At 45.3% G+C, this 22,483-nt stretch overlaps 1 protein-coding gene across 5 annotated transcripts in view; it reads right to left on the bottom strand.

The window, feature by feature from the left end:
* LOC146855062 (dihydrofolate reductase-like) overlaps positions 1–22,483 on the bottom strand; it is a 650,717-nt gene that overhangs the window by 433,849 nt on the left and 194,385 nt on the right. For 2 of the 5 annotated variants that reach the window (XM_085652545.1, XM_085652546.1), the window contains one exon: positions 14,868–14,975. The exons of 2 other annotated variants lie outside the window; for them this stretch is intronic. In XM_085652545.1, coding sequence (XP_085508671.1) covers positions 14,868–14,890 — 23 coding nt within the window. In that variant the 5' untranslated portion in view covers positions 14,891–14,975. Of the gene's footprint in view, positions 1–14,294; positions 14,491–14,867; positions 14,976–22,483 lie in introns of all 5 variants that reach the window. One more of the 5 variants, XM_085652548.1, reaches the window with a different exon arrangement.

Raw genomic sequence — 22,483 nt, forward strand, 5'->3', positions numbered from 1 at the left:
CAGGAGTCCTTTTCCCATTATAAATCCATGCCTATAAGAAATGACTGTGTAAACGCAATGATCAGTCATAGGGAACATCTGACACATACAGGGAACAACTTGAGTACCCTGTGCCACAGATTCAGGACCTGTTAAAAACTGGAGTTATTAAATGCAGGTTAAGCCAGAGAGTGCAATCTTTTCAATCTGGTGTGCACATAGCTCACCACCCCAGATGTATTCTTCTTGTTACATAATTTATGATGTAAAAATTACTACATCTACCAGAATGCAGCTAGGTTGTTGATTTTCAAACTGCACACCTAGGCACTTTTTCAACAACCAAGGATGGTATCAGCTCAACATCATGTGATTTTGGTCAAATCACTTAATCTCCCTGTGCCCCCTAAAATAATGTATGTGAACTTATGTAATGTAACTTGTGCTCATATAATGCACTCCAATACCTTTGGGTTGGGTCGAGTGTGCACTAAGTAAAAATACCCCTAAAAAAGAAGAAATATTACCTCAAGCACAGGGCTTTCTTTAAACATGTGCGCTACCTGCAGGCTTGGCCTAAAAAAGGAGGAATGCAAAATAAATGCTCTACAAAACAAGAATTCTATGCTCCGGGCTTTGAGGAATGCAAGGAAAGATGAGCTATTGTGCCACTCCCGAATGACAGGGGTCAACAGTTCTAATTGATCTAATGGCAATTAAGTTAATTAGGACCATTGCCTGTGCTCTCAAAAAGAACTTCCCCAGGAAGAGCGGTTGAGTGTGGCAACTCCCTGCCAGACAAACCCTGCATGTAGGTGCTGCAGAGTGGTGGCTGCTGCTATATAAAGGGGGGGGGGGGCGGGTGGGATAATAATACAAATTAAAATGTCTTACCTGACTGTGCTGCCGGCTACGGTGATACTGTGCTGGCAGCCTCAGTGCTCCTCTTCAATGCCACGCAGCACACAGCTATACCAAGCATTTAAGAAGTGCCGGGATTGGCCTGAGCGTGCTGGTTTCTCGCTCGCTTAGGCACAGGGAGTCTGTGCCATGCCTCCACCCGGCTGTACTATACAGCTAGCTTGGAGAAACCAAAGTGCATATGTCTGTTTGGCCGGCCTAAGACGGCTGGCAAAACCGACATGCGCACTTATAAGTGCCCACCACTCATCTTCCCTGCCTTGGCCCTGCCCCGTCCCACCCTAGACTGGCATCGCCTCAGTCAGTAAAATTAAATTATAATAGTCTTTTATTATCATTTTATTTTTGCTGGCTCACAGTGGGTTGACACTCCTCCGCCAATCACAGAGGAGCAGCTGCTGGTGCTGCTGCACAGGGAATTTCTTGCTTGTGTAGTAGCTTTGAAGTGCACTGTGAGAGGCTGGCAATGTGCAGGTAGCATTAATACAAGTATATTGGGCACCCAGTCCTCCACAGTGCCACGTAAACCAACTGTGATTTTTATTTTATTTTTTTGCCATCCAGTTACACTCCATGGGTGCACTATATAAAAAAAATCTGGTAAAATTCCCATGTGGAAATTGAATTGGTAGTGGAATTGGACCTGATCCGTTGCTCTGTGTACAGAAACTGCTCTACTTAGCAGCGCCCCTCAGCATTTTATTTGTTGTCTCATGAGTAGGTGCATGATTAGGTCGAACCTGGGTAGCGCATGCGCTGCTCTGGGTCATGCTGTATTGAGGTACAGCATAGACGCTCTGCCCATTTCCCGCCCTTCTTTCCAATTGGCTCCTGTTACAGTCCTTGCAAAAATCACTGCTTTTCATTTGTGAATAGTCTTAGTAGTCCCTCCTAGAACTGCCTTGTCTGCATTTGTAACCTCCCATAACGACTGGACCTTTTACTTGTGGCGTTACACGGTCTGCTTTATAAGTCGGTGAGCACTATTTTCCTTAATTATCGCCTCTTCCAGGCCACGGGGGTGCTTAAATCATGCAATGGAAAGCGAGCGTTGGCATGATTAAAATGCGAATTCTTCCATGAAAATCAACTGTAATTGTTTTTGAAACTAAATACAATTCAGCTTGCTCAGAACTCACACGTAACTAACTGTTGCTTTTGAATAAATAATTACTATACTGCTGTTGAAGCCAGTTTCCTAAATTTTTGCTTGCCACTGTGATCAGTTAAAGCGCATTCCAACGCCGTCCATGAACAGAAACAGAAGAAGGAAATAGGCTGTTGGGGGGTAGCCCATCTGGAACCACTTATGTAAGTAAGGGGGAGGTAAGTAGGTGGTTTTGAGTAAGGACTATTGAACATCTGACCTCCGCACCTCCGCCTGTCCTTGCTCTGAAGGTATGGCCATTTAGGGTTCTGCTAGACATTGCACCACACATATATTCTACTGGGCACTACAGCATGCCTAATTATACTGGACTTTACACCACACTTACATTCTATGGACACTGCCCCAGACACACATTCTGCTGGGCGCTGCAGCATGCCTACATTATACTAGGCACTGCGCCACATGTACATTCTGTTGGGCACTACACCACACATACATTCTGTTGGGCACTGCACCAGATATCCATTCTGCTGGGCACTGCACCAGACATCCATTCTGCTGGGCACTGCAGCATGCCTACATTATACTGGGCACTGTACCAGACATCCATTATACTGGCACTGCAGCACAAATACATCCTCCTGGGCACTGCAGCACACATACATTCTGCTGGGCATTGTAGCATGCCTACATAATACTGGGCACTGCACCACACACCCATTCTGCTGGGCACTGCACAAGACATCCATTCTGCTGGGCATTGCTTCAAACATATATTATGCTGGGAACTGCACCACACATACATTCTGCTGGGCACTGCAGCATGCCTACATTATACTGGGTTAATACTTGACAAGGGGAAACCCGTGAGGTAGGAAGGACCCAGGGTACTTGCTAGTTTGAAAAACAGGAGGTCCTTCAAAAACAATACAATATGCGATAAATATAGACCAGAATCGGCTCTATATAATTTGTACAATGCCCAGCCGGACATTGAGGTTTTAATGATCAATAAAAGTAATTTTTAGACATACGTTAGAATGTAGAGTGGGACACAGTCCTGTGTCCTTACACACTAAACAAAAGGTACAGACAGTCAAACATATAGAACATTTATCAGGCTGAAGAGCGAAGCTTGTAGCCAATACGAGATACAAGGGCAAGCTTTCATGAAGGTACAGTGTCATGCACAATTTTTAACATATGCGTTTAACATGCATGTTTGTACATGGGGTCGACGACGTTTCGATCTATTCAACCAATACATAGATCATCATCAGGACTAGAGAGAATAAAAGCCTGAAAGTATAATTCCTGTAAAAATGGAAGGGGGAGAGAATAAGGAAGAAAGGAGAGGTACATTAAAAACCTAAAAATACTGAGAAAAATCAAGAATGCCAGTGGTCATGCACGACATGCCATCAGTGAGGTACAAACCAGAGAGGCTGGTTATTGGAGCGAAGGAATTCGATTTGTGAGAATTAACGGTGAATTTTAAATCGGATGATCGAGGCAAACCCACAGTAATTGGACTGTGAACTGACAGAGAGCGTGTAAACATGTGCAATATGATGATAATAGTCCGCAGTGGAGCGTGTGGTAGACTGCAAGGTGGTATAGTTGTGCGGTGAACTAGTGCGCGATTGAGCTAGCAACCCGTCAAGAATGCGTGAAGTATGAAGGGTGAGCCGGTTAGCGTTGTGACAGGGAGCGCAAGGACGGCGGGAAACTAACCCGAATCGGAGACGAATAACTCCTAGAATTAATTAACACGGATCCAGATGAGGAAGTAGTTGCGGGGATCAACCGGCCCGGACAATTCCATGTGATGGCACAGCTGAAAACTAAGGACGGGAGCAATTACGAGAGATCACAACAAAAAAGGGGATAAGGGCGGAATGAAAGATAGGGAAGGGGGACTCACCACTTGTACGCCGTGGCGTGTGGGGGGAGTTAAGGGATTAATCAGCTACCCAGCGTAGCGGCTTGACAATCCAAGGTCCGCCTGAGGAAAAACGCATTACGGGAATTAGAGGAGAAGGGAGCAGGGTCGTGGAGAGGGGGTGAACGCGCCGCTCGAACACTTACCAGAAACAAGGGGAACTGCACGATCGCAAGTTGGCGGTGACTGGATAGGCTAAGTGGTTAAGACAGCCCCAGAAGACACGTGACAGCCCAGCCTTGGTCATGTGACAGGAATTGCAGGGTGTGCTGGGACGGGATTTCGTGAGTGAATTAACGGCGGACATGTTGGGTCAGTGTTAGTGATTCAGGAAGCGATGAAAGTAAATAGAAAAAATTTATAGAAAAAAGCAGAACATTGTTAGGTTAGAACAATACCGATAATTTTACAATTGTTACAGGCAAGGAGCAACAATTAAGTCACAGACTAACTAAATCAGAGACAGCCAATCCTCATTCCTGTTGAGACCATTGCGGATTGTGTCAAGTTGAATAATAAGTTTCAACTCCTCTTTATTAAGGATGTGCGCCAGATCGCCACCTCTTGGTGGCAGCTTGATGGTTCGTAGAACAGTCCATTTAATCTCATTGTCCTGGTGATTAGCCTGTTTGAAATGTTCAACCAGCGGTGCGTTGATTCTCTCCCCCTTCCATTTTTACAGGAATTATACTTTCAGGCTTTTATTCTCTCTAGTCCTGATGATGATCTATGTATTGGTTGAATAGATCGAAACGTCGTCGACCCCATGTACAAACATGCATGTTAAACGCATATGTTAAAAATTGTGCATGACACTGTACCTTCATGAAAGCTTGCCCTTGTATCTCGTATTGGCTACAAGCTTCGCTCTTCAGCCTGATAAATGTTCTATATGTTTGACTGTCTGTACCTTTTGTTTAGTGTGTAAGGACACAGGACTGTGTCCCACTCTACATTCTAATGTATGTCTAAAAATTACTTTTATTGATCATTAAAACCTCAATGTAAGCTGGGCATTGTACAAATGATATAGAGCCGATTCTGGTCTATATTTATCGCATATTGTATTGTTTTTGAAGGACCTCCTGTTTTTCAAACTACATTATACTGGGCACAGCACCACTCATACATTCTGCTGGGCACTACAGCAGGCCTACATAACACTGGGCACAGCACCACACATATATTCCGCTGGGCACTGCACAAGACATCCATTCCTCTTGGCACTGCGCCACACACACATTCTGCTGGGCACTGCAGCATGCCTATATTATACTTTGCACTGCAGCACACATACATGTTGCTGGGCAATGCACCAGACATCCATTCTGCAGGGTGCTGCAGCATGCCTACATTTTACTGGGCACTGCACCGCATACACATTCTGCTGGGCAGTGCACCAGACATCCAGTCTGCTGGGTGCTGCAGAATGCCTACATTATACTGGGCACAGTACCACACATAAATTCTGCCAGGCACAGCACCAGAGATCCATTCTGCCGGGCACTGCAGAATGCCTACATTACACTGGGCGCTGCACCAGACATCCATCTGCTAGGTACTGCAGCATGCCTACGTTACACTGAGCACTGCACGGGACATCCATTCAACTGGGCGCTGCAGCATGGCTACGTAACACTGAGCACTGCACCAGACATCTAATCTGCTGGGCCTTGCAGCATGCCTACGTTATTCTGGCCACTGCACCACAAACAAAGCCGTGGAATATGAAAAATGCTAACAAGTCTATCTGCTGAGCTTGGCTTTTCAGACAGTTTTCTTTGATGTCACTTTATGTGGCTAGTTGAACATCCCTCCAGAGGCAGTACTAGCCAGGACTGCTTAAGAGCAGCCCGTATATGTGCAATTCTTTTAAAGCTGTGAGGCACATGAATCTTTCGAAATATAGCTCTGACTTTCAATGCTGTGATTGGGTTGAAAGGTAGTTTTCACATTAAATGAATGTGCCCTTGCGTAATGTAACTGGTGCTCGTATAAAGCGCTCCAATATCTTCATGTCGAGTTTGCACTATATAAAACTGCAACAAAAAAATGTTTGCATTATATCCAGTGCTTAAAATGGGCCGCCACTCACCGATACCGGATGTAGTGACCTGGGGGCAGGGCACTAGGACCCTGCAAGACACTAGATGGACACTGAGGGAACCGGACACCACATCCGGTCAAGGGGTGTGGGAGGGCATTGCAGAGTGAGGGAACGACGTGGGCAGACGTGCTTGGGCACTGGGAGAACATCCTGTACTAGAATAAAGTATCATCGATCCTTGCCTGTCTCCTGTGAGTCTGTTCTGAAGAGACACCACATCTGGCAAATGAAGGCGGGATACGAAGGGCAGAAGTGGATCGGAACGTCTGTTTCCTGGAGAAGAAGCGCGACGGAACCAGGAGCCCACACTGGTCCACAGGCCAACTCAAGAAACACTCGTGCGGAGTGGTGTGACGGGGAAAGAAAAGCGGAGCCAGGAGCCCACCCTGGTCCGAGCAGTGCAGCCAGAGAACAGCGCGACGCGGGAGCCCACCCCGACCGACACATCGGTAAGCGCGCTGTTGAGGCTGTGCATAGTGAGGAAATAAAAGAAATAAAGAGGGCATCCGCCGGCGAGCAGAAAAGCAAATAAGCGCCAGCACCCAAGAGCGCTTGTATTAATCTAACATTGAGAGAAGGAAGACGCATGTTAGTTTGAACAAAATATCGCGAGACTACGGTGGCCATCTTGGAGTCAGGCAACTGAGCCAATCAGAAGCCAGGAATCAGAGGTGGCCATTTTGAAGTCAGGCGGCCATTGAAAAACAAGGAAAGAGTGCAATAAAGGCGCAAATAGCTGACAAAAGAGGGAAATAAAGCACAGGAAAGGAAAAAACAAAAGAAACAAAGAAATAAAGAAAAAAAAATAAAGAAAAAGAAAAGAAAATGAGCGACAACGAGGAGAAGCAGGGCACGCAAGCCATCTTCCGCAGGCCGTTACCGTTCAGCCTATCAGAGCCACAAGCGGGCATCAGGTGGGAAAGATGGGTAAGGAAATTTGAGCGCTACATGAGCGGCACAGACGTCCCGGATAGCAAGCAACTGCACCTACTACTGAATCTCGCAGGGGATGAAATAGAAGATCTTTTATTAACATTCCCTACTGACCAGACCGCGGATTATAAGGGAGTGATGCAGTGTCTCACATAAAAGTTCGACCCCCAACGCAATGTCGATTTTGAAAGATATACATTCAACACAGCATGCCAGCAGGGAGAAGAGAGCCTGGACGACTTTGCAACGAGACCAAGGAAGCTGGTCGCATATTGCGAGTTTGACAAGTTCGACAATGAGCAAGCAATAAGACTGTGCATCATCGAAGGGTGTAAATCAGTGGAGTCCCGAGCACGCGTTCTGAAGGAACCAACGACGTCGGAGAAGATATTGACGATGGCTCGCACCGAAGCACGGGCCACGGAGCAAGCGAAGCAGATGGAGATGGGAAAAGAGAAGAGAGTGGCGCTAGCACATCGCGTCACTGGGAACTTCAAGAAGAAAGAATTCCAGGCGCCGATCCCACAAAAGAAAGGCGAACAAACGTGCTATCAAAGTGGCCTAGAGTTCCCGCATGTCGGTGCCTGCCCAGCAATGGGTCAGAAGTGCAAGAAGTGCAACAAGGACAATCACTTCTCAAGCACGTGCATGACCAGACAATTCGGAAGTGAAAGAGGCAGAACAATGAGACCACGGATGACCAGTAACAGATACGCACGACACGTGGACACGGCAAATCGCAGCTCCTCCGATGAGTCAGAAGAGACGGCAGCACCTGTGAGGGAGGCGAGACTATATCTGATGTCAGACGCACCAAGAGAGGACAAAGAGACAGAGCATGTGCATCTCGTGGAAAAACAACAAATAAAGAAAACGGCCACTGTGGACATCGGCGTAGGAAACCACCAAGCAAAGTTTGTGCTTGACAGTGGAGCAACCTGCAACATCATGTGCATGTCAGAATACCAAAAAATGATAGTGAAACCACAGCTATCACCGTCAACTGTGGACCTGTTCACGTGGGGTTCCAAACGGCCGGTAGAAAACATGGGAAAATTTACAGAGACTCTGACGTACAAAGGCAAATCATACCAAGATGAAATACATGTGCTTAAGGGTGACATCCCAGCACCATGCCTGCTCAGCAACGTGACGACCCAGGTAATGGGGCTACTGGCAATGACATACAACCTGTCGGAAATGGAAAATATCCTACTAGAATACCCAGCCATATTGAAGGGTCTTGGCAAGCTAAAAGGAAAACAGATAACATTGCATATAAATGAAGCTATCAAGCCAGTGGCCCAGCATCACAGACGAGTACCAATTCACCTACAACCACAAGTTGAGGAGGAGATAACAAGCTTACTGGCACAGGATATAATTGAACCAGCTGAAGGACCGACGCCTTGGGTGTCCCCGATTGTGGCAGTCCCTAAGAAGAACACCACAAAGATCCGCATCTGTGTGGACATGAGGATCCTGAATACCGCAATCGCAAGAGAACGTCACCCGGGGCCACACCTGAATGACATGATCAGCTGCCTCACTGGGGCTTGCCGGTTCTCGAAGCTGGACCTGTGCAAAGGGTACCATCAGTTAGAACTGGACCACCAGTCCAGGTACATCACAACATTTTCCACGCACATGGGTCTGTTCAGATACAAGCGACTGAGTTTTGGAATATCGTCAGCAGCGGATAAGACCGGTATGGAACAGCCTGAACTACAGCGATGACATTTTGGTATTTGGAAAAACAGACAAAGAACATGATGCAGCTTTGATTCAAGTGTGCACACAACTGGAGCGAGCGGGCCTCATGTTAAATGGAGAGAAATGCGAGCTGGGAAGAGGGGAACTAGTGTTCTTCGGGCACATCTTCTACAAACGAGGGATGAGGCCAGACCCAAGCAAAGTTGAAACATTGAAAAATGCAAACCACCCGACGGACGTTGCAGAAGTACGGTCGTTTCTAGGTCTCGCCAGCTATTGTGCGTGGTACATACAGGACTTCGCCACAGTGAGCACACCACTAAGAGAACTTACCAAACAAGGACAGAAGTTCATCTGGTCTCAGGAATGCGACAGGGCATTAGAAGAAATAAGAAAAGCGGTGGTGACTGTGGAACATCTGGCCTACTTTGACCCCCAACGGTGCACTGAACTGACTGTTGATGCCAGCCCAGTAGGACTAGGAGCAATACTAGCGCAGCATCTGCCAGGGAGAGATTCACAAAGGAAAATTGTTGCGGATGCAAGTAAGAGTTTAACAGACATTGAAAGAGCATATTCGCAACCAGAAAAAGAGAGCCTAGCAGTGGTTTGGGCGTGTGAACACTACCACATGTTTATCTACGGGAAGTCATTCACCATCATAACTGACCACCAGGCACTAGTGACGATCTATGGTAGCCCATCAGCTAAAATGCCGCCCAGGATTGAACGCTGGGGCATAAGGTTGATGGATTATGACTTCACGATTGTGCGCAAGCCAGGGAAAGAACACAACCCGGCAGATTACATGTCGAGACACCAACTACCACAAGCCCATGAGACGACATCAATGGCAGAGGAGTACCTCAATTTCGTACTGAAACAAAACACCCCGGCACCAATAACACAAACAGAACTGGCAATTGAGACGAAGAAAGACGCCACAATGCAAACGGCCTTGGAGATAACAAGAAAGCAGAGATGGAGGCATGTCAACAATAATTGCACCTGGGGAACAGGAGTATGCAAGGAAGAAGTGCTAGCTCTCAAGAAGATTAATGAGGAACTGTCAGAGACAGATACCGGGATAATGATGAGAGGGACAAGAATAGTGATACCAAGCTCACTCAGGAGGCAACTGGTAAACCTGGCTCATTGTCACGATGTCAGTAGTGTCAAAACCCACTAACCTCTGATCAGCCAGCAGGGACGATGGAATGGAGAGAAGCCCCCCTCCTCCCCAGGGCACTGGCCCCCACAGAGTGAATCTCCACTACTAGTAAAATAACAAACAGTGTTGTTTCAACGGGAGCTTTGAGTTCTACGTCTGGTCTTAACCTTCAGCACAGATGCAGAGAAATGCCCCTCAGAGGATAGACAACAACAAGGAGACCTGGTAGTCTTTGCTCCTGACAAATCATCTAAATGGAGTCTAAAACGAGATTCCTTGATAGAAGTAGATATCACCTAGCGTAAGTATGCCCCAGGGTGTACAGAACGCTGTCTTTACACACCAAAAGAATGCAGGATATCTCTGGCCTTGGAGAGTGCTAAATACCTATACAGGGATGGCCGCAAGCGCTGCTGTTTCTTCATAGCAGACGTGTTGTCCAGGAACACCTGACAAATAGGAAAGCAAAAAAGTCAAGCGGAGTCTGATGAGCAGGGGGAGTGCACGCACGCTTCGGACCCCCACTAGATCCCGAAATACCTGAAAAGACCGGAGAGGACAGGTCTCGGGTTGCGGTGACGGCCTGATCCCGGCTCCTCGTGGGGGTTGCTGGAGAAGAGGAGCCGCAAAGGAAAGCTGCGGCGGAATGGCCACGCTGTTGAATTCATGGGTTCACAGCCGTTTACTGCGGGAGAAGTGCGTTGAATGTAGCAGCCCCATGCGGATGGCCCGGCTGCCGAAATACACTCGGAGGTGAAGGATTTCCAGCGAAAAATACCATCCGCTACTCCTGCTCCAACAAGGTTCCTAGATGGATTGTTAAGCCCCGACCCTTGTAAGGGGAGGGGCTTTATGGCGGTGACCCGGATGGCATCGTCGGATCCAGTTTCCTGTTGCGAGTCCCGGGAGCTTCTGGGGGCTGTAGTTCCTGGATCGTCCCTTGCCTGCTATTACCTCGCTATGCTTCTCAGCCACACTCATGCAGGGCATTCGAGGGAACTGATGGTGAAAGCAATAAGCCCCGTTCCCCTGTTCCTGTGCTGCGATCGTGACACTCATGAGTCACACCGAGGCATAGTAGCAACGAAGAAGCTGATAAGAGAGAAAGTATGGTTCCCTGGCCTAGACCACATGGTAGAAGACACCATAACGACCTGCCATCTCTGTCAAGTAACAGGATCACCGGCTAGAAATGAACCACTACAAATGTCGGAACTTCAGAGAGCGGTGTGGACAACACTAGCGGCTGATTTCTTTGGGCCCCTAGACACAGGCAACTACCAACTTGTGGTCATCGACGAATACTCACGGTTTCCAATAGTACGACACGTCCCGTCGACATCAGCAACAGCAACTCTACCGATACTAGATGACATCTTTGCAGCATGGGGTTCACCGGAAACACTAAAAACAGACAATGGTCCTCCATTCTCAACTACCGCAGATTAATGGCCTACCTAGGGATAAACCACAGGAAGATAACTCCTCTGTGGCCTCAAGCAAATGGAATGGTGGAGAGGTTCATGGGAAACATCAAAAAGGCAGTTCAAAGAGCAAAACTGGCGCAAATTTCACTTGGCCAAGCTCTGTGCCAGGTTCTGCGTGATGACAGAAACACACCCCATAACTCCACAGGAAGATGCCCAGCAGAGTTAGTACTGGGACGAACAAGTAGAACAAGGCTACCGCAAATAGAGGCAACAATGACACCGGATCACAGCAGCATTGCAGAAAGGGACAAAGAGGAGAAGACAAAAATGAAAAGATATGCAGACGCCAAGCGACACGCCAGCGTGTCAGACCTAAAGGAAGGAGACACGGTGGTAGTACGTCAGCGGCAACAAAGGAAATCAGACAGCACGTTCTCCAAAGACCCGCTAACAGTAACGAAAGTAAAGGGACCAATGATCACGGCAGAGTCAGCACATCAGCGGATAACACGAAACAGTTCACATTTCAAAGAACTAAAAGAGGAAAAAAAGAGAAGATCAGGATAAGGAAACAGCAGAACAAGAAGAGCAGGAGCATAACAGCGGTGAGGGGCCAGCAGAAGAGCAACAGACGGAAGCAAGCCAGAGAAGAGCATGCAGATGTCCAAAAATACTCATAGAAGAAATGTGATGATGGGAGGCACACCGACCTGTGCCCGGGCAGACTTTGCATCTATCTCTATCTACACATCTCTGGGTTTCACTTTTCTCGTCACTTCTTCGTGACAAAAGGGGGAGATGTAGTGACCTGGGGGCAGGGCACTAGGACCCTGCAAGACACTAGATGGACACTGAGGGAACCGGCCCCACATCCGGTCAAGGGGTGTGGGAGGGCATTGCAGAGTGAGGGAACGACGTGGGCAGACATGCGTGGGCACTGGGAGAACATCCTGTACTAGAATAAAGTACCATCGATCCTTACCTGTCTCCTGTGAGTCTGTTCTGAAGAGACACAACACCGGTTATCCAATCTGTATCAGGAAAGGCCAGCAAGGTGGGTGGGTCAGACCAGAGCCTCCATTGAGAACCAGCTGCCATGATTTCCACATCATTCATGTTAAAAATAAGACTAGTCATCTGCGCACCCCAAGCATGCACATTAAGACATGATGGCTGTTAATGGCATCATTCATTTCCTCCCTGCAGTAAAGTGGGGATAATTATTGAAGGCTTTTAATCTAACTCCAGATGTGTGTCACTTGGCAGGGATGACTACTGCCACTCGCATGCCTTCTATTCAGAATCATGTCGCACGCCTGCCTCCCCAATAACACAATTCAGGCATGTACCGCACGCATACATGCATCATCTTCGAACATTAATGCCATAAACGCATCTCATTCACAGTACTGGCACAGCTATACCATTATCACACACAGTTGTAACACACAGATGTTGTTTACGTAGCACTCTTCTGACAACAAGTTGATCTCTAATCACACTTGTATCCTCCACATTCTAACACTCTTACCCATCCCCATCCATGGCCTTCCCACAAAAGCATGAATTGTACACACTCATTCCCCTCATGTACCTTCCACAGGCACTTCTGGCACCAAAGAGCTCTCTAGAAAGTCTTCTGTCAGCAGTGTGACCTTTGTACGAGCCAGTAGGAACTTCTTTTGCATAAAACACTGAGTAGTAGAATAAGCTTTTGGCCATTTCCTTTGCTGTTCTGTCTGTCAGCCTGTTCCTTTTCGATTTTTCCACAATAAAAATCGAAAACCACCTCTCCTGTGCAGGTACAGCCCAGCTCAGTTTCGACGTCTCTCAATTCTTCCTCCTAGTGGTCCTTTCTCACTGCACCACCTTGCCAGATCTGTTGAAGAATTTGCTGTGTTCCACTGTATTAAGTATATCATTGGAATGGAATGGAATGGAATGTTATTATATGATTCCACTGCTGTTCCTTCAAAGGGAGAGTCCCAAGTAAGTCAGTTGGAGCAATCCTGAAGAGGTGTGACGGCAGTGGCTTTTGTACAGACAACGCATGTGAAATAAACCGAAGATAATCACTTAAATGCTGGTGAGCATAGTCATTACATTTTTGGCGATGATTTAAGACACCACTTTGAACCCACTGCTGACTGATCCATAACTTATGTGAATCGGCAACATTGAAGTTTCCCCATTTCCAAAGCTGAACTAATGATCTTACCTTCCAGGGATACTGTTGATAAGAAGCGCATTGCCATACTGGATACAGTCGGAAAGAAGCACATTGCCATACTGCGTGTTTAAGTTTTGACTGCCGTGTACCTCAGCAGCACAGCCGACCGCTTCTCGCAGCCTGCCAGCCACGCTCAGGGTTGTACAGCAGTGGGCCATTTTATCAGCGCACACATTTATCATCAGAAGTCTCCTACCGTCTGTCAAAAGAGCGTTGTTGGATTTCAGAAATCTTCCACCTTCTGCTAGCAGCGTGCCATAGGACGTGTGCAGGAGCAAGGCGGGACACCAGTAGCCAATACGGTGTTCCCAACCAGTTTTTGTCCATTTTGTTTGGCCACCATTTTGAAATGTAGTTCCCATGGCACTGCCGCCATTTTGCGGTAAATAAAGCTTCCCTTGTAAAATTGTTCTAACACTCACACCAAACTTACTACTGCCGTGCCATACTCACTAAACATACATGATGTAGACCTCCACCCTTCGCTAATGGATTTCAAATATATACCCCACAAAAATCAAGGTGTAGTGCTTATGCTGTTTTATTCTTTAAATCAGGAAAAGCACGTAATTAAACTCACAAAAATTCATTTTGAGAGAAACATATACACTACACAAAATATATAATTCATAAATTGCTGATACTCCAAATCCTAATACAGATCACACTAGTATTAAAAACAGATTAAAAACATCGGCAAAATATTTTGCGAAAAGCAATAACATTAAATCAAAGTTATACTTAAGCTGTTACAAACATTGATCCACCGTCTAATAGACAACAGAAGGGCTGGTGGGATTATTACTCCTATCACAGAACTTCATATGGTTGGATTCGATTGAGTAGGCGTCGACGAGTTTCAGTGGCATACAGTTAGAATTTTTCAACCACCTTCTTCAGGACTCAGATTTAGGGATATTACTTCTCATTTGAAGTATGAGCAAGTTTTATATCTACATATAAAAAGAAAACATTAGAACAGGAAAACTCTTAGGGAAAATACCAGAAAAAGTCTTCATTGTGTTGGCCCACTTATTATACATGCTTATACTACATTGGGCCTTTCATTAATTTTCTAGTAATGTTAATAAAGAAACATAGATAAGCACTATACCTTCATTTTAAATAGTATAAAGGGGGACCTGCAGAAGTATTATTAAGATACATACGGCTATCTCTCATACCATTCGTTCCGCATTCATACATATAGAGATGAGTAGAACGCACTCACCGTGATCAATATATCGCTACTTCAAATGGTTTAATACCTTGAGAGAAGTAGATGGAATATTAAATTTGCCTCTCTAACGAAAACGGTGTGAACGCTTACCTTCCAAAGTGTAATTCTGGCATGGAAGAGCTGTGTATTTAAAATGATTCCTTTCCTCTATTGCGAATCTCAGCGGTAGTCGTCCTTCTGATCAAGTAATCGTACTACCTGTAAGGTAACCACCGCGATAAATTCTCTGTTTGTCCCCACATATGATTTGTATGGCACTTCTATTAAATAGCGTTATCCCAACTTCTATCATACGTCCACTTTGTGTGGTCCTTGGATACGCTACCTTAGTCATTAATTCATGCTTGAGACGAGTTGAATATATAGAATCTCGGGTTTTCTGGCTATTAACTAGATCCAAATTCCTATCAGACAAGTCGCCAGATTTCAAAAACTTGTAATGTAGCCACAAAAAAAGTCATATTAGACCAAGCCTTTATTTTACATCTATTGCATTCTAGGAGGTTTATTCACAGAAATAGGACACTATCCCAATTACTGGCAATTTTTTAAAAACATGTAAGGCAACACTCAACATAACTTAAGCGTGTCACGTATTAGTTCTTAATACCCCAGAAATACCCCGTCTTACTTCCTATAGCTATGTTACTCTACTTCAAAACAAGACGGTGAGGTACTGACTACCGGCATGTTATCGCCGGTTGCCAAACGGAGTTACCCTCCTTGTCACCTAGAGTTGGTACGAGCTCACGTTGTGGCGTGGAAAAAAACAGCGTCTTCACGTCCTTCAAGCTGCTGATATTGGGTCTAATTACCCTGAGTTTTTAAAGTCCTCTACCCAAAATATTCCCGACATGATATCCTAGAGACCTAATGCACATGTCTCGCGCCCATCTTGGAAAAGGAAATCTACCGGATTAAACATACCCTCCTGGTAACCTGGGGTTTGAACGAGCTCACCTTGTGGCATGGAAAAGATGGTGTCTTAACATCCGTCAAGCTCCTAATGTTGGGCCAGATTACCCTGGGTTACTAAAGTCCTCAACCCGCAAATACGCGCAATAAGGCAATGTGCCCGACATGCCATGCTAATAACCTAATACGCATGTCTCGCGGCCATTTTGAAGTGGGAAATCTGCCGATTTAAACATACCACTAGTTAATGTTTAAGAATTGCTTTTGTCTAAGGGAACTCCAACCCTATATGTTCCTGATGTTTCCGTTAAACATCTTATGATACAGGGCCCAATGTGATTCTACCAAATTCTGTAATAAACCAATGTCTCAGCCACTAAGAATACAATTGCTTCTAAAGATAACTGATTATGATCATAGCAGGTCATCTTATTATGTTGTTATTATTTTCTCCCAATCCTCTCTGCTAATCAGTCCATTATTTATTGTATCAAATTTCACAATGTACCATTGTTCACGCATCTTGCGTCTATATATACTGTTGTCACATCTTTTCATTTCTCCTATCTTTTCCAATATTATCCATTTAATATCAGTAACCGTGTGTTGTTCTCTGCCCAGTGATTTACTAGCGGGGCATTCTCTTCTTTGGTATTAATGGCAGACCTATGTTCGCACAGTCTTTGTTTGAACTCTCTCCCTGTTTCGCCCATGTATCCCTGCCCACATGGGCACATTATGAGATACACTACATTCTTGCTCTTACAGTTGTTAAGGGTGGTGATGTGCCGTGTTACCCCGTTAAGATTGACTTCCTTCGTAACAATACATAGATCACATATGCTGCAGTTTCCGCATGTGTGGTTCCCCCTAGCTTTGGTCCCTGTGATCGTTCTTTGTGTTTCGAGGACATCATCTCTATATGTATGCACTAGGGAATTGCGAAGGTTTTTATTTTTCTTGAAGGCATATAGCGGCTTTGGGAGACTAGAGTGGTCACCATTGTTGAGAATTTTCCAGTTTCGATTGATGATGTTTTTTACTTTGTTACTAATCATGGAAAACTGACTAACCATTACTATCGTCTCTTGGGATTTATCTTTCTTCCCTCCATGAAGGAGGCGGTCCCTGTCGTAAAATATCTTGCTCTTTTAAAAGAATGGTTGATTCGTTTTTTTCAGGTAGCCTTGCTCTTTGAATTTATTTTTCAGTTTTTCTGAATGAGTATCAAAATCTTGTAATGAGGTACAATTTCTACGTAACTGCCACCATTTTGTTAACACTGGGAGAAAGTGATCAACATATATACTTCCTTTTCACAATCATCGTGGACATCTTGAAAACATCACAACTAACAGCGTTTTAACAGTTGTGCATATTATTTCGTTGATGTGCACAACTATTGGAGCACATCAGAAATTATTGTTTTCTCCTTCGCTGATGTGCACAGCTGGTGATTATTCTTCAAATTTAGAAAAACGTTGTTGACATGCACAACTAACAGAGCATATCAATAGACATGCAAATTATTTTGTTGATATGCACAGCAAAGGCAGCTCATTCAGCCTTAACTCTGCCAGTAAAGTGCACAGCTGTGTTGTACAATCTTGTGCTAATTTCTATTGAGTAAACTGCACAAGCAAATAGTATTGTTATTTTTCCATCGATGATGTGCACAGCTCTTGAATTGTATTTTAAGTGCATGCAGTAGTTTACATATAGACTAAGTTGATGTCCTCAGTAATTGAGGAGTTCAATGGATGCTATCCTGGGCCTTAAGAAATGTGAGTGGTGTTGTTAATTATATTCTGTTTCGTAGTTTGTACAGCTATCTTTCACCATCATGCAATCTGTTAATCCTCCACCACCATTTTTGGAATTGCCAGGTTGTCCAGCCATACCATAGAATTAATGGTTTGATGCATTTGAGATGTATATAGGGGCTATAGAGACATCTCGTTTCAGGAAGAGAGAAGGACATATCTATTGTTACATTCTTTGTGTTTTGAGGGGAGAGAAGTGTACAAACATCTTCCAGAAGTGCCTGCAGTAGAAGGTGAAGTACTTGATAAATGCCAAGAGGGGGTACAAATATTGAAGGAAAGGTTTGACATTCAACCTAGCGTGGCTGTCTGATCACATAAGTTCTTCAAAAGAACTCAATCCCCATTGGAAAATGTTGACAAATACATCAGTGCATCAAGGAAACTGTGTGCAAAGTGTAATTTTGCAGAGTTCACAGATTAACTGATTATAGATCAGTTTGTAAGTAATTGCTCAGACAAACAAAATCAGTAAAAGCTACTTACTATGGGCAATCCTTCCTTAGATGAAGTGATTAAAGTTGCAAAGAGCGTAGAATTAGCTCAGCTTTCCATAAAGGAGTTAAATGCCCAAACTGTGGGAAAAGAAACTGTAATGTAATGTAATGTAATGTAATGTAAAAAGAATTTATAAAGCGCGGCTAACACCTGACGGTTTCTTGGCGCTGGAAGCAGAGAGAGAAGAAAACAAACAGTCCAAGGGGCTAAGGAGATTAGTTATAAGCTATGCGAAACAGATGGGTTTTTAGGAGAGACCTGAAGTGGGTTAAGGGGGAGGCCAGTCTTAAACTTAGTGGAAGGGCGTTCCAAAAGGAAGGGGCAAGGAATGAAAACCTTAGTCCTCCCTGGTTTTTACGTTTGAAGGTTGGGATCTGGAGTAGAGCCAGATGGGCGGAACGGAGGTTGCGAGAAGGAACATATGGGTGCAAAAGTGAAGAGATGAACAAGGGTCCTGTACCAACAAGGGACTTAAAAATAACGCAGCCCAGTTTGAATTTACACCGCTCAGTGACAGGGAGCCAGTGAAGAGATTTTAAAAGGGGGCGTACGTGTTGGTGTTTGGGTTGGTGATGAATGAGCCGTGCTGCCTGGTTCTGGACCAGTTGAAGCTTCTTTGATTGGTATACCGGTATGCCAACATAGAGGGAGTTGGCATAGTCTATCCTGGAGATGACTAACGCCAGTAATGCCAGGGTGAGGGCTTCGGTGGTCAGGAAGCGGGCAATCTTACGGATTTTTCTCAACTGGAAAAAGCTGGAGGACACCACCGCACCAATCTGGGATTTCATTGAGAGATCATTACTAATGATGATCCCAAGGCTCTTCACTGAGCTGACGGGATTAGGGGGGGTGCCCAACCTTGTGGGCCAAAAGGTGGAGTTCCAGGGGTTGATTGTACCCCCGACAAGCAGAAGTTTTGTCTTGTCGGGGTTAAGTTTCAAATGATTCGCCCCCATCCAGTCACTGATGTGACAAAGAGTGGTTTGAAAATTGTCGATAGACTGGGCCGTGGAGTTGATATCGAAGACCAGCTGAATGTCATCCGCATAATTAAACGTGGTGACACAGCTGCCTCGTAAAGAGCGAATAAGGGGGGTAAGGTATAAATTAAAAAGAAGAGGGGATAAGGAGGAGCCCTGCGGGACGCCACAGGTTAGCTCAACCTCGTCCGCGGAAAACTGAGAGAGCCGAACCGCCTGATGGCGGTTGCTCAAGAAGGAGCGGAACCAGGCCAAGGCAGAGCCCTGGATGCCGGCCTCCTTGACACGGCCGACCAGAATATCATGGTCGACCGTGTCAAAGGCGGCCGACAAATCCAGGAGCACCAAGACCTGGCTGATGTTAGAGTCCGCCCCTCTCCGCAGTTCCTCCATGACTGAAAGTATAACAGATTCCGTGGAGTGATTGGGTCTGAAACCAGCCTGTTGAGAGTCGAGGAACTGGGAGTCCTCGATAAAGGTACTCAAAGTATTAGTCACATGGGCCTCAAGGACTTTGCTAAGGTAAGGAAGGAGGGAAATAGGGCGGAAGTTACTCATAATTGTGGGGTCTGCTGTGGGTTTTTTAAGAATGGGCGTGACCTCGGCACGTTTGAATGACCCGGGAACAGTGCCAGAGGAAAGAGAGTTGTTCAACAGTACCAGAGGTGGAGAAGGGCAGACTGTGAAGGTCTCGCGGAGGACTACGGGGGGGCAACAGTCAGTAGGGGATCCAGAGGCAACCTTCTTAAGGAGGGCTGGGAACTCTGTCTCCGAGATTAAAGGGATCTGGGTCAACTGCCTAGGATTGAGAAAAGGCAGAGTGGATTCGGGCCCATGGTGGTGGGAAGGGGCTGAAGATAAAATACTGTTCTTAATGTTGGCTATCTTCTCCACAAAAAAAAGATTTAGGGAGTCGCAGAGTGCCCGGGAGGGAAGGGGTTTAGGGGTAATCCTGTCTGGGTTTGACAACTCCTCGACAATAGAAAAGATGTCCTTGGTTTTAGTTGCAGAGCTGGCAATCTTATTTGAGAAATAGGTGGATTTAGTTCGCAGGACTGCCAATTTATAATCTTTAAGCAAGGTAGCGAAACGTAGTTTCATGTCAGGGGCATAGCCACGTCGCCACTTGAGGTTCTGTAGCGATCCGAACCCGTGAATTCGGTATCGTAGTACTGACACGATTTTGGTACCAATGAACCGCAAATGATCCATTACATACATGACAGTGTTTTCGCTACGCAACTAGCATGAATTCACTGAGAAATAGGGCATTCTGTTGTAAAGTCATGGCATCCATTTTAGTTACGGCATCCATTTTGTTTCTTGCCCTCACATAGTCAATGAACGGGCGATGACCCCGGCAGAGTCACCTTGTTAAGGACACGTAAGCTCAAGCCCCGAGAAAGGCTGACGCTACATGACTAGGCAGAATCAAGCTGCCTCCCCTGCCTGAGGCCAGTTCTGCTATACTGGTTCTCGTGTCCGTTGTTCTGACTGAAAGGCCGAAGACGGTAGCCATGCCCGTTTATGATCCATAAACACCTCTTATCCTACTTTTCAATCCTTTGCACCTGGCTCTGCTCCTCTCCTTCTGGGCTTTTACAATAGGGAGGTTACGATTTTTATGATGGGGAGGATCGGGTAAAGAATGGAAAACTGTCAAGGGAACCTGATCGAATACCGAAATCCTACGACTAATTATTGTTTGATGTCTATTTACTGTTTGTTTGGGATACCGGGTTGGGCATGAGAAATATTCGTGTAATGTTGCCTAAAGACATTTTTCGTGTATTTAAAGAATAACACACTTAATGCAATTCGAACAGTCTCGTAGATTCTGCCTCTGTGTGGTTCCTATGACTTCTGTGTCCCTGCAGTAAATAAACCTTGGTCTTTGACGCCACCATCGAGAAGCCCGTGTCTCTGTTTATTTGTGCACCGAGACAGGAGGAACTCAGGGGTCTTTGGGTGTTGTTTCCCTGACACCTCTGGACTCTTAAAAGTCCAGAACCTCACACTGGCGCTCAGCCTGCCTAAGGCCCAACTTCAAGGCTTTAAGGTCGTCCGTAAACCATTTTTGGGCGTCATGCGGACGTCTACGTTTTATTTGTCTGAGTGGAGCCACGATGTCACTGGCTGACTCCAGCCAGTGTGTGAGAGCAGAGGCTTGGGTGTCGATAGACCCCAGACTGGAAGGGATGGAGGTTTTAAGTAAGGTGTAAGTCTGGTCTGTCGGGGACAACAAAATAAGAAAGATGTAAAAACAAATGATAAGAGTTTCTTCATAAGTACCAACATACTCTTTAGATGTGGGAACAATCCACATGGGAGCGGGGGCAGAGGTTGTCCTGCAAAACGATTGCATGTTGCAAATTCTCAAAGGTGGGTCATTTGGCGATGGTCTGTCAGAGCAATGTGACAGGAGGCACGATGGTGAGCAGTGTGGTGAAAAATGAGTAACGGTGAAGAATATGAACAGATTGTGAAAGAGGTTGAATATATGATTTAGTTGTTAAGGAAGATGAGGTGATAAGTGGAGATCTGGAGAAATGTAAAGATCGTTACATAGATGTGCCAGTGGGAGAGAAAAAGGTTCACCTCTCAGTTAACTCAGGGACGAGGATCACAATGATTAATTCTGACAATACCACGAACTATGGGGTGATATGAAATTAAATCCACCATATATGCCAACTGTATCCTATGGAGGTAGAAAGATAGAGTTAGAAGGATTATTTGAGGATAGTTTGAAATTCAGAGACCATAAAATACATGGAAAGGTTTATGTTGCTAAAAAGGAACTAAATAATTTAGGATGAGACCTTCAGGGGCTGTTTGGTTTAATACTTAGACCAGGCACATAGAATCCGGTGTTAGTGGTAATAAACACATCTTTATCTGATGCTATTGAAAAAAGAGTTTCCTGAAGCTTTTGCTAGTAAATTGGGAAGGATTTTAGGTTTCAAACATAAGTTTATGGTAAAACAGGAAGCCATACCTGTTAAACATAAGATCAGATCTATCTCATTTAGCATAAAAGAGGATGTGAGCAGCGAATTAGACATGTTACAAAGTTCAGGGGTCTTAGAACCTGTAGAATCCAGTCATTGGTTGTCTTCATTGGTGGTAGCCAGAAAACAAAATGGAGCCATACGTGTCTGCGTAGATTTGAGAAGTCTCAACAGAGAGATATGGGTGGATTCCCATCCTTTGCCAAAAATCAATGATTTGTAAAGTATGTTGGGTGAGGCTGAGTGTTTTTCAAAAATGTACGTGGCTTCAGCATCCCATCGGGTTGAATTGGAGGAATCATTCAGATACTCCACAGCATTCGATTCACCTTCAGGTACATACCAATTTTGTCGTATGCCATTTGAGCTGGCATCTGCTATGTCTGTTTTCCGGCAAATTATGCATCAGTTGCAACATCGAGGGATTTGCGGTATCGAAGGATGATTTATTTCTTTTTGAAAAATTGTTGGAAGAC

The sequence above is a fragment of the Triturus cristatus genome, chromosome 4_1 (genome assembly GCF_964204655.1).
Source record: "Triturus cristatus chromosome 4_1, aTriCri1.1, whole genome shotgun sequence".
Classification (NCBI taxonomy): domain Eukaryota; kingdom Metazoa; phylum Chordata; class Amphibia; order Caudata; family Salamandridae; genus Triturus; species Triturus cristatus.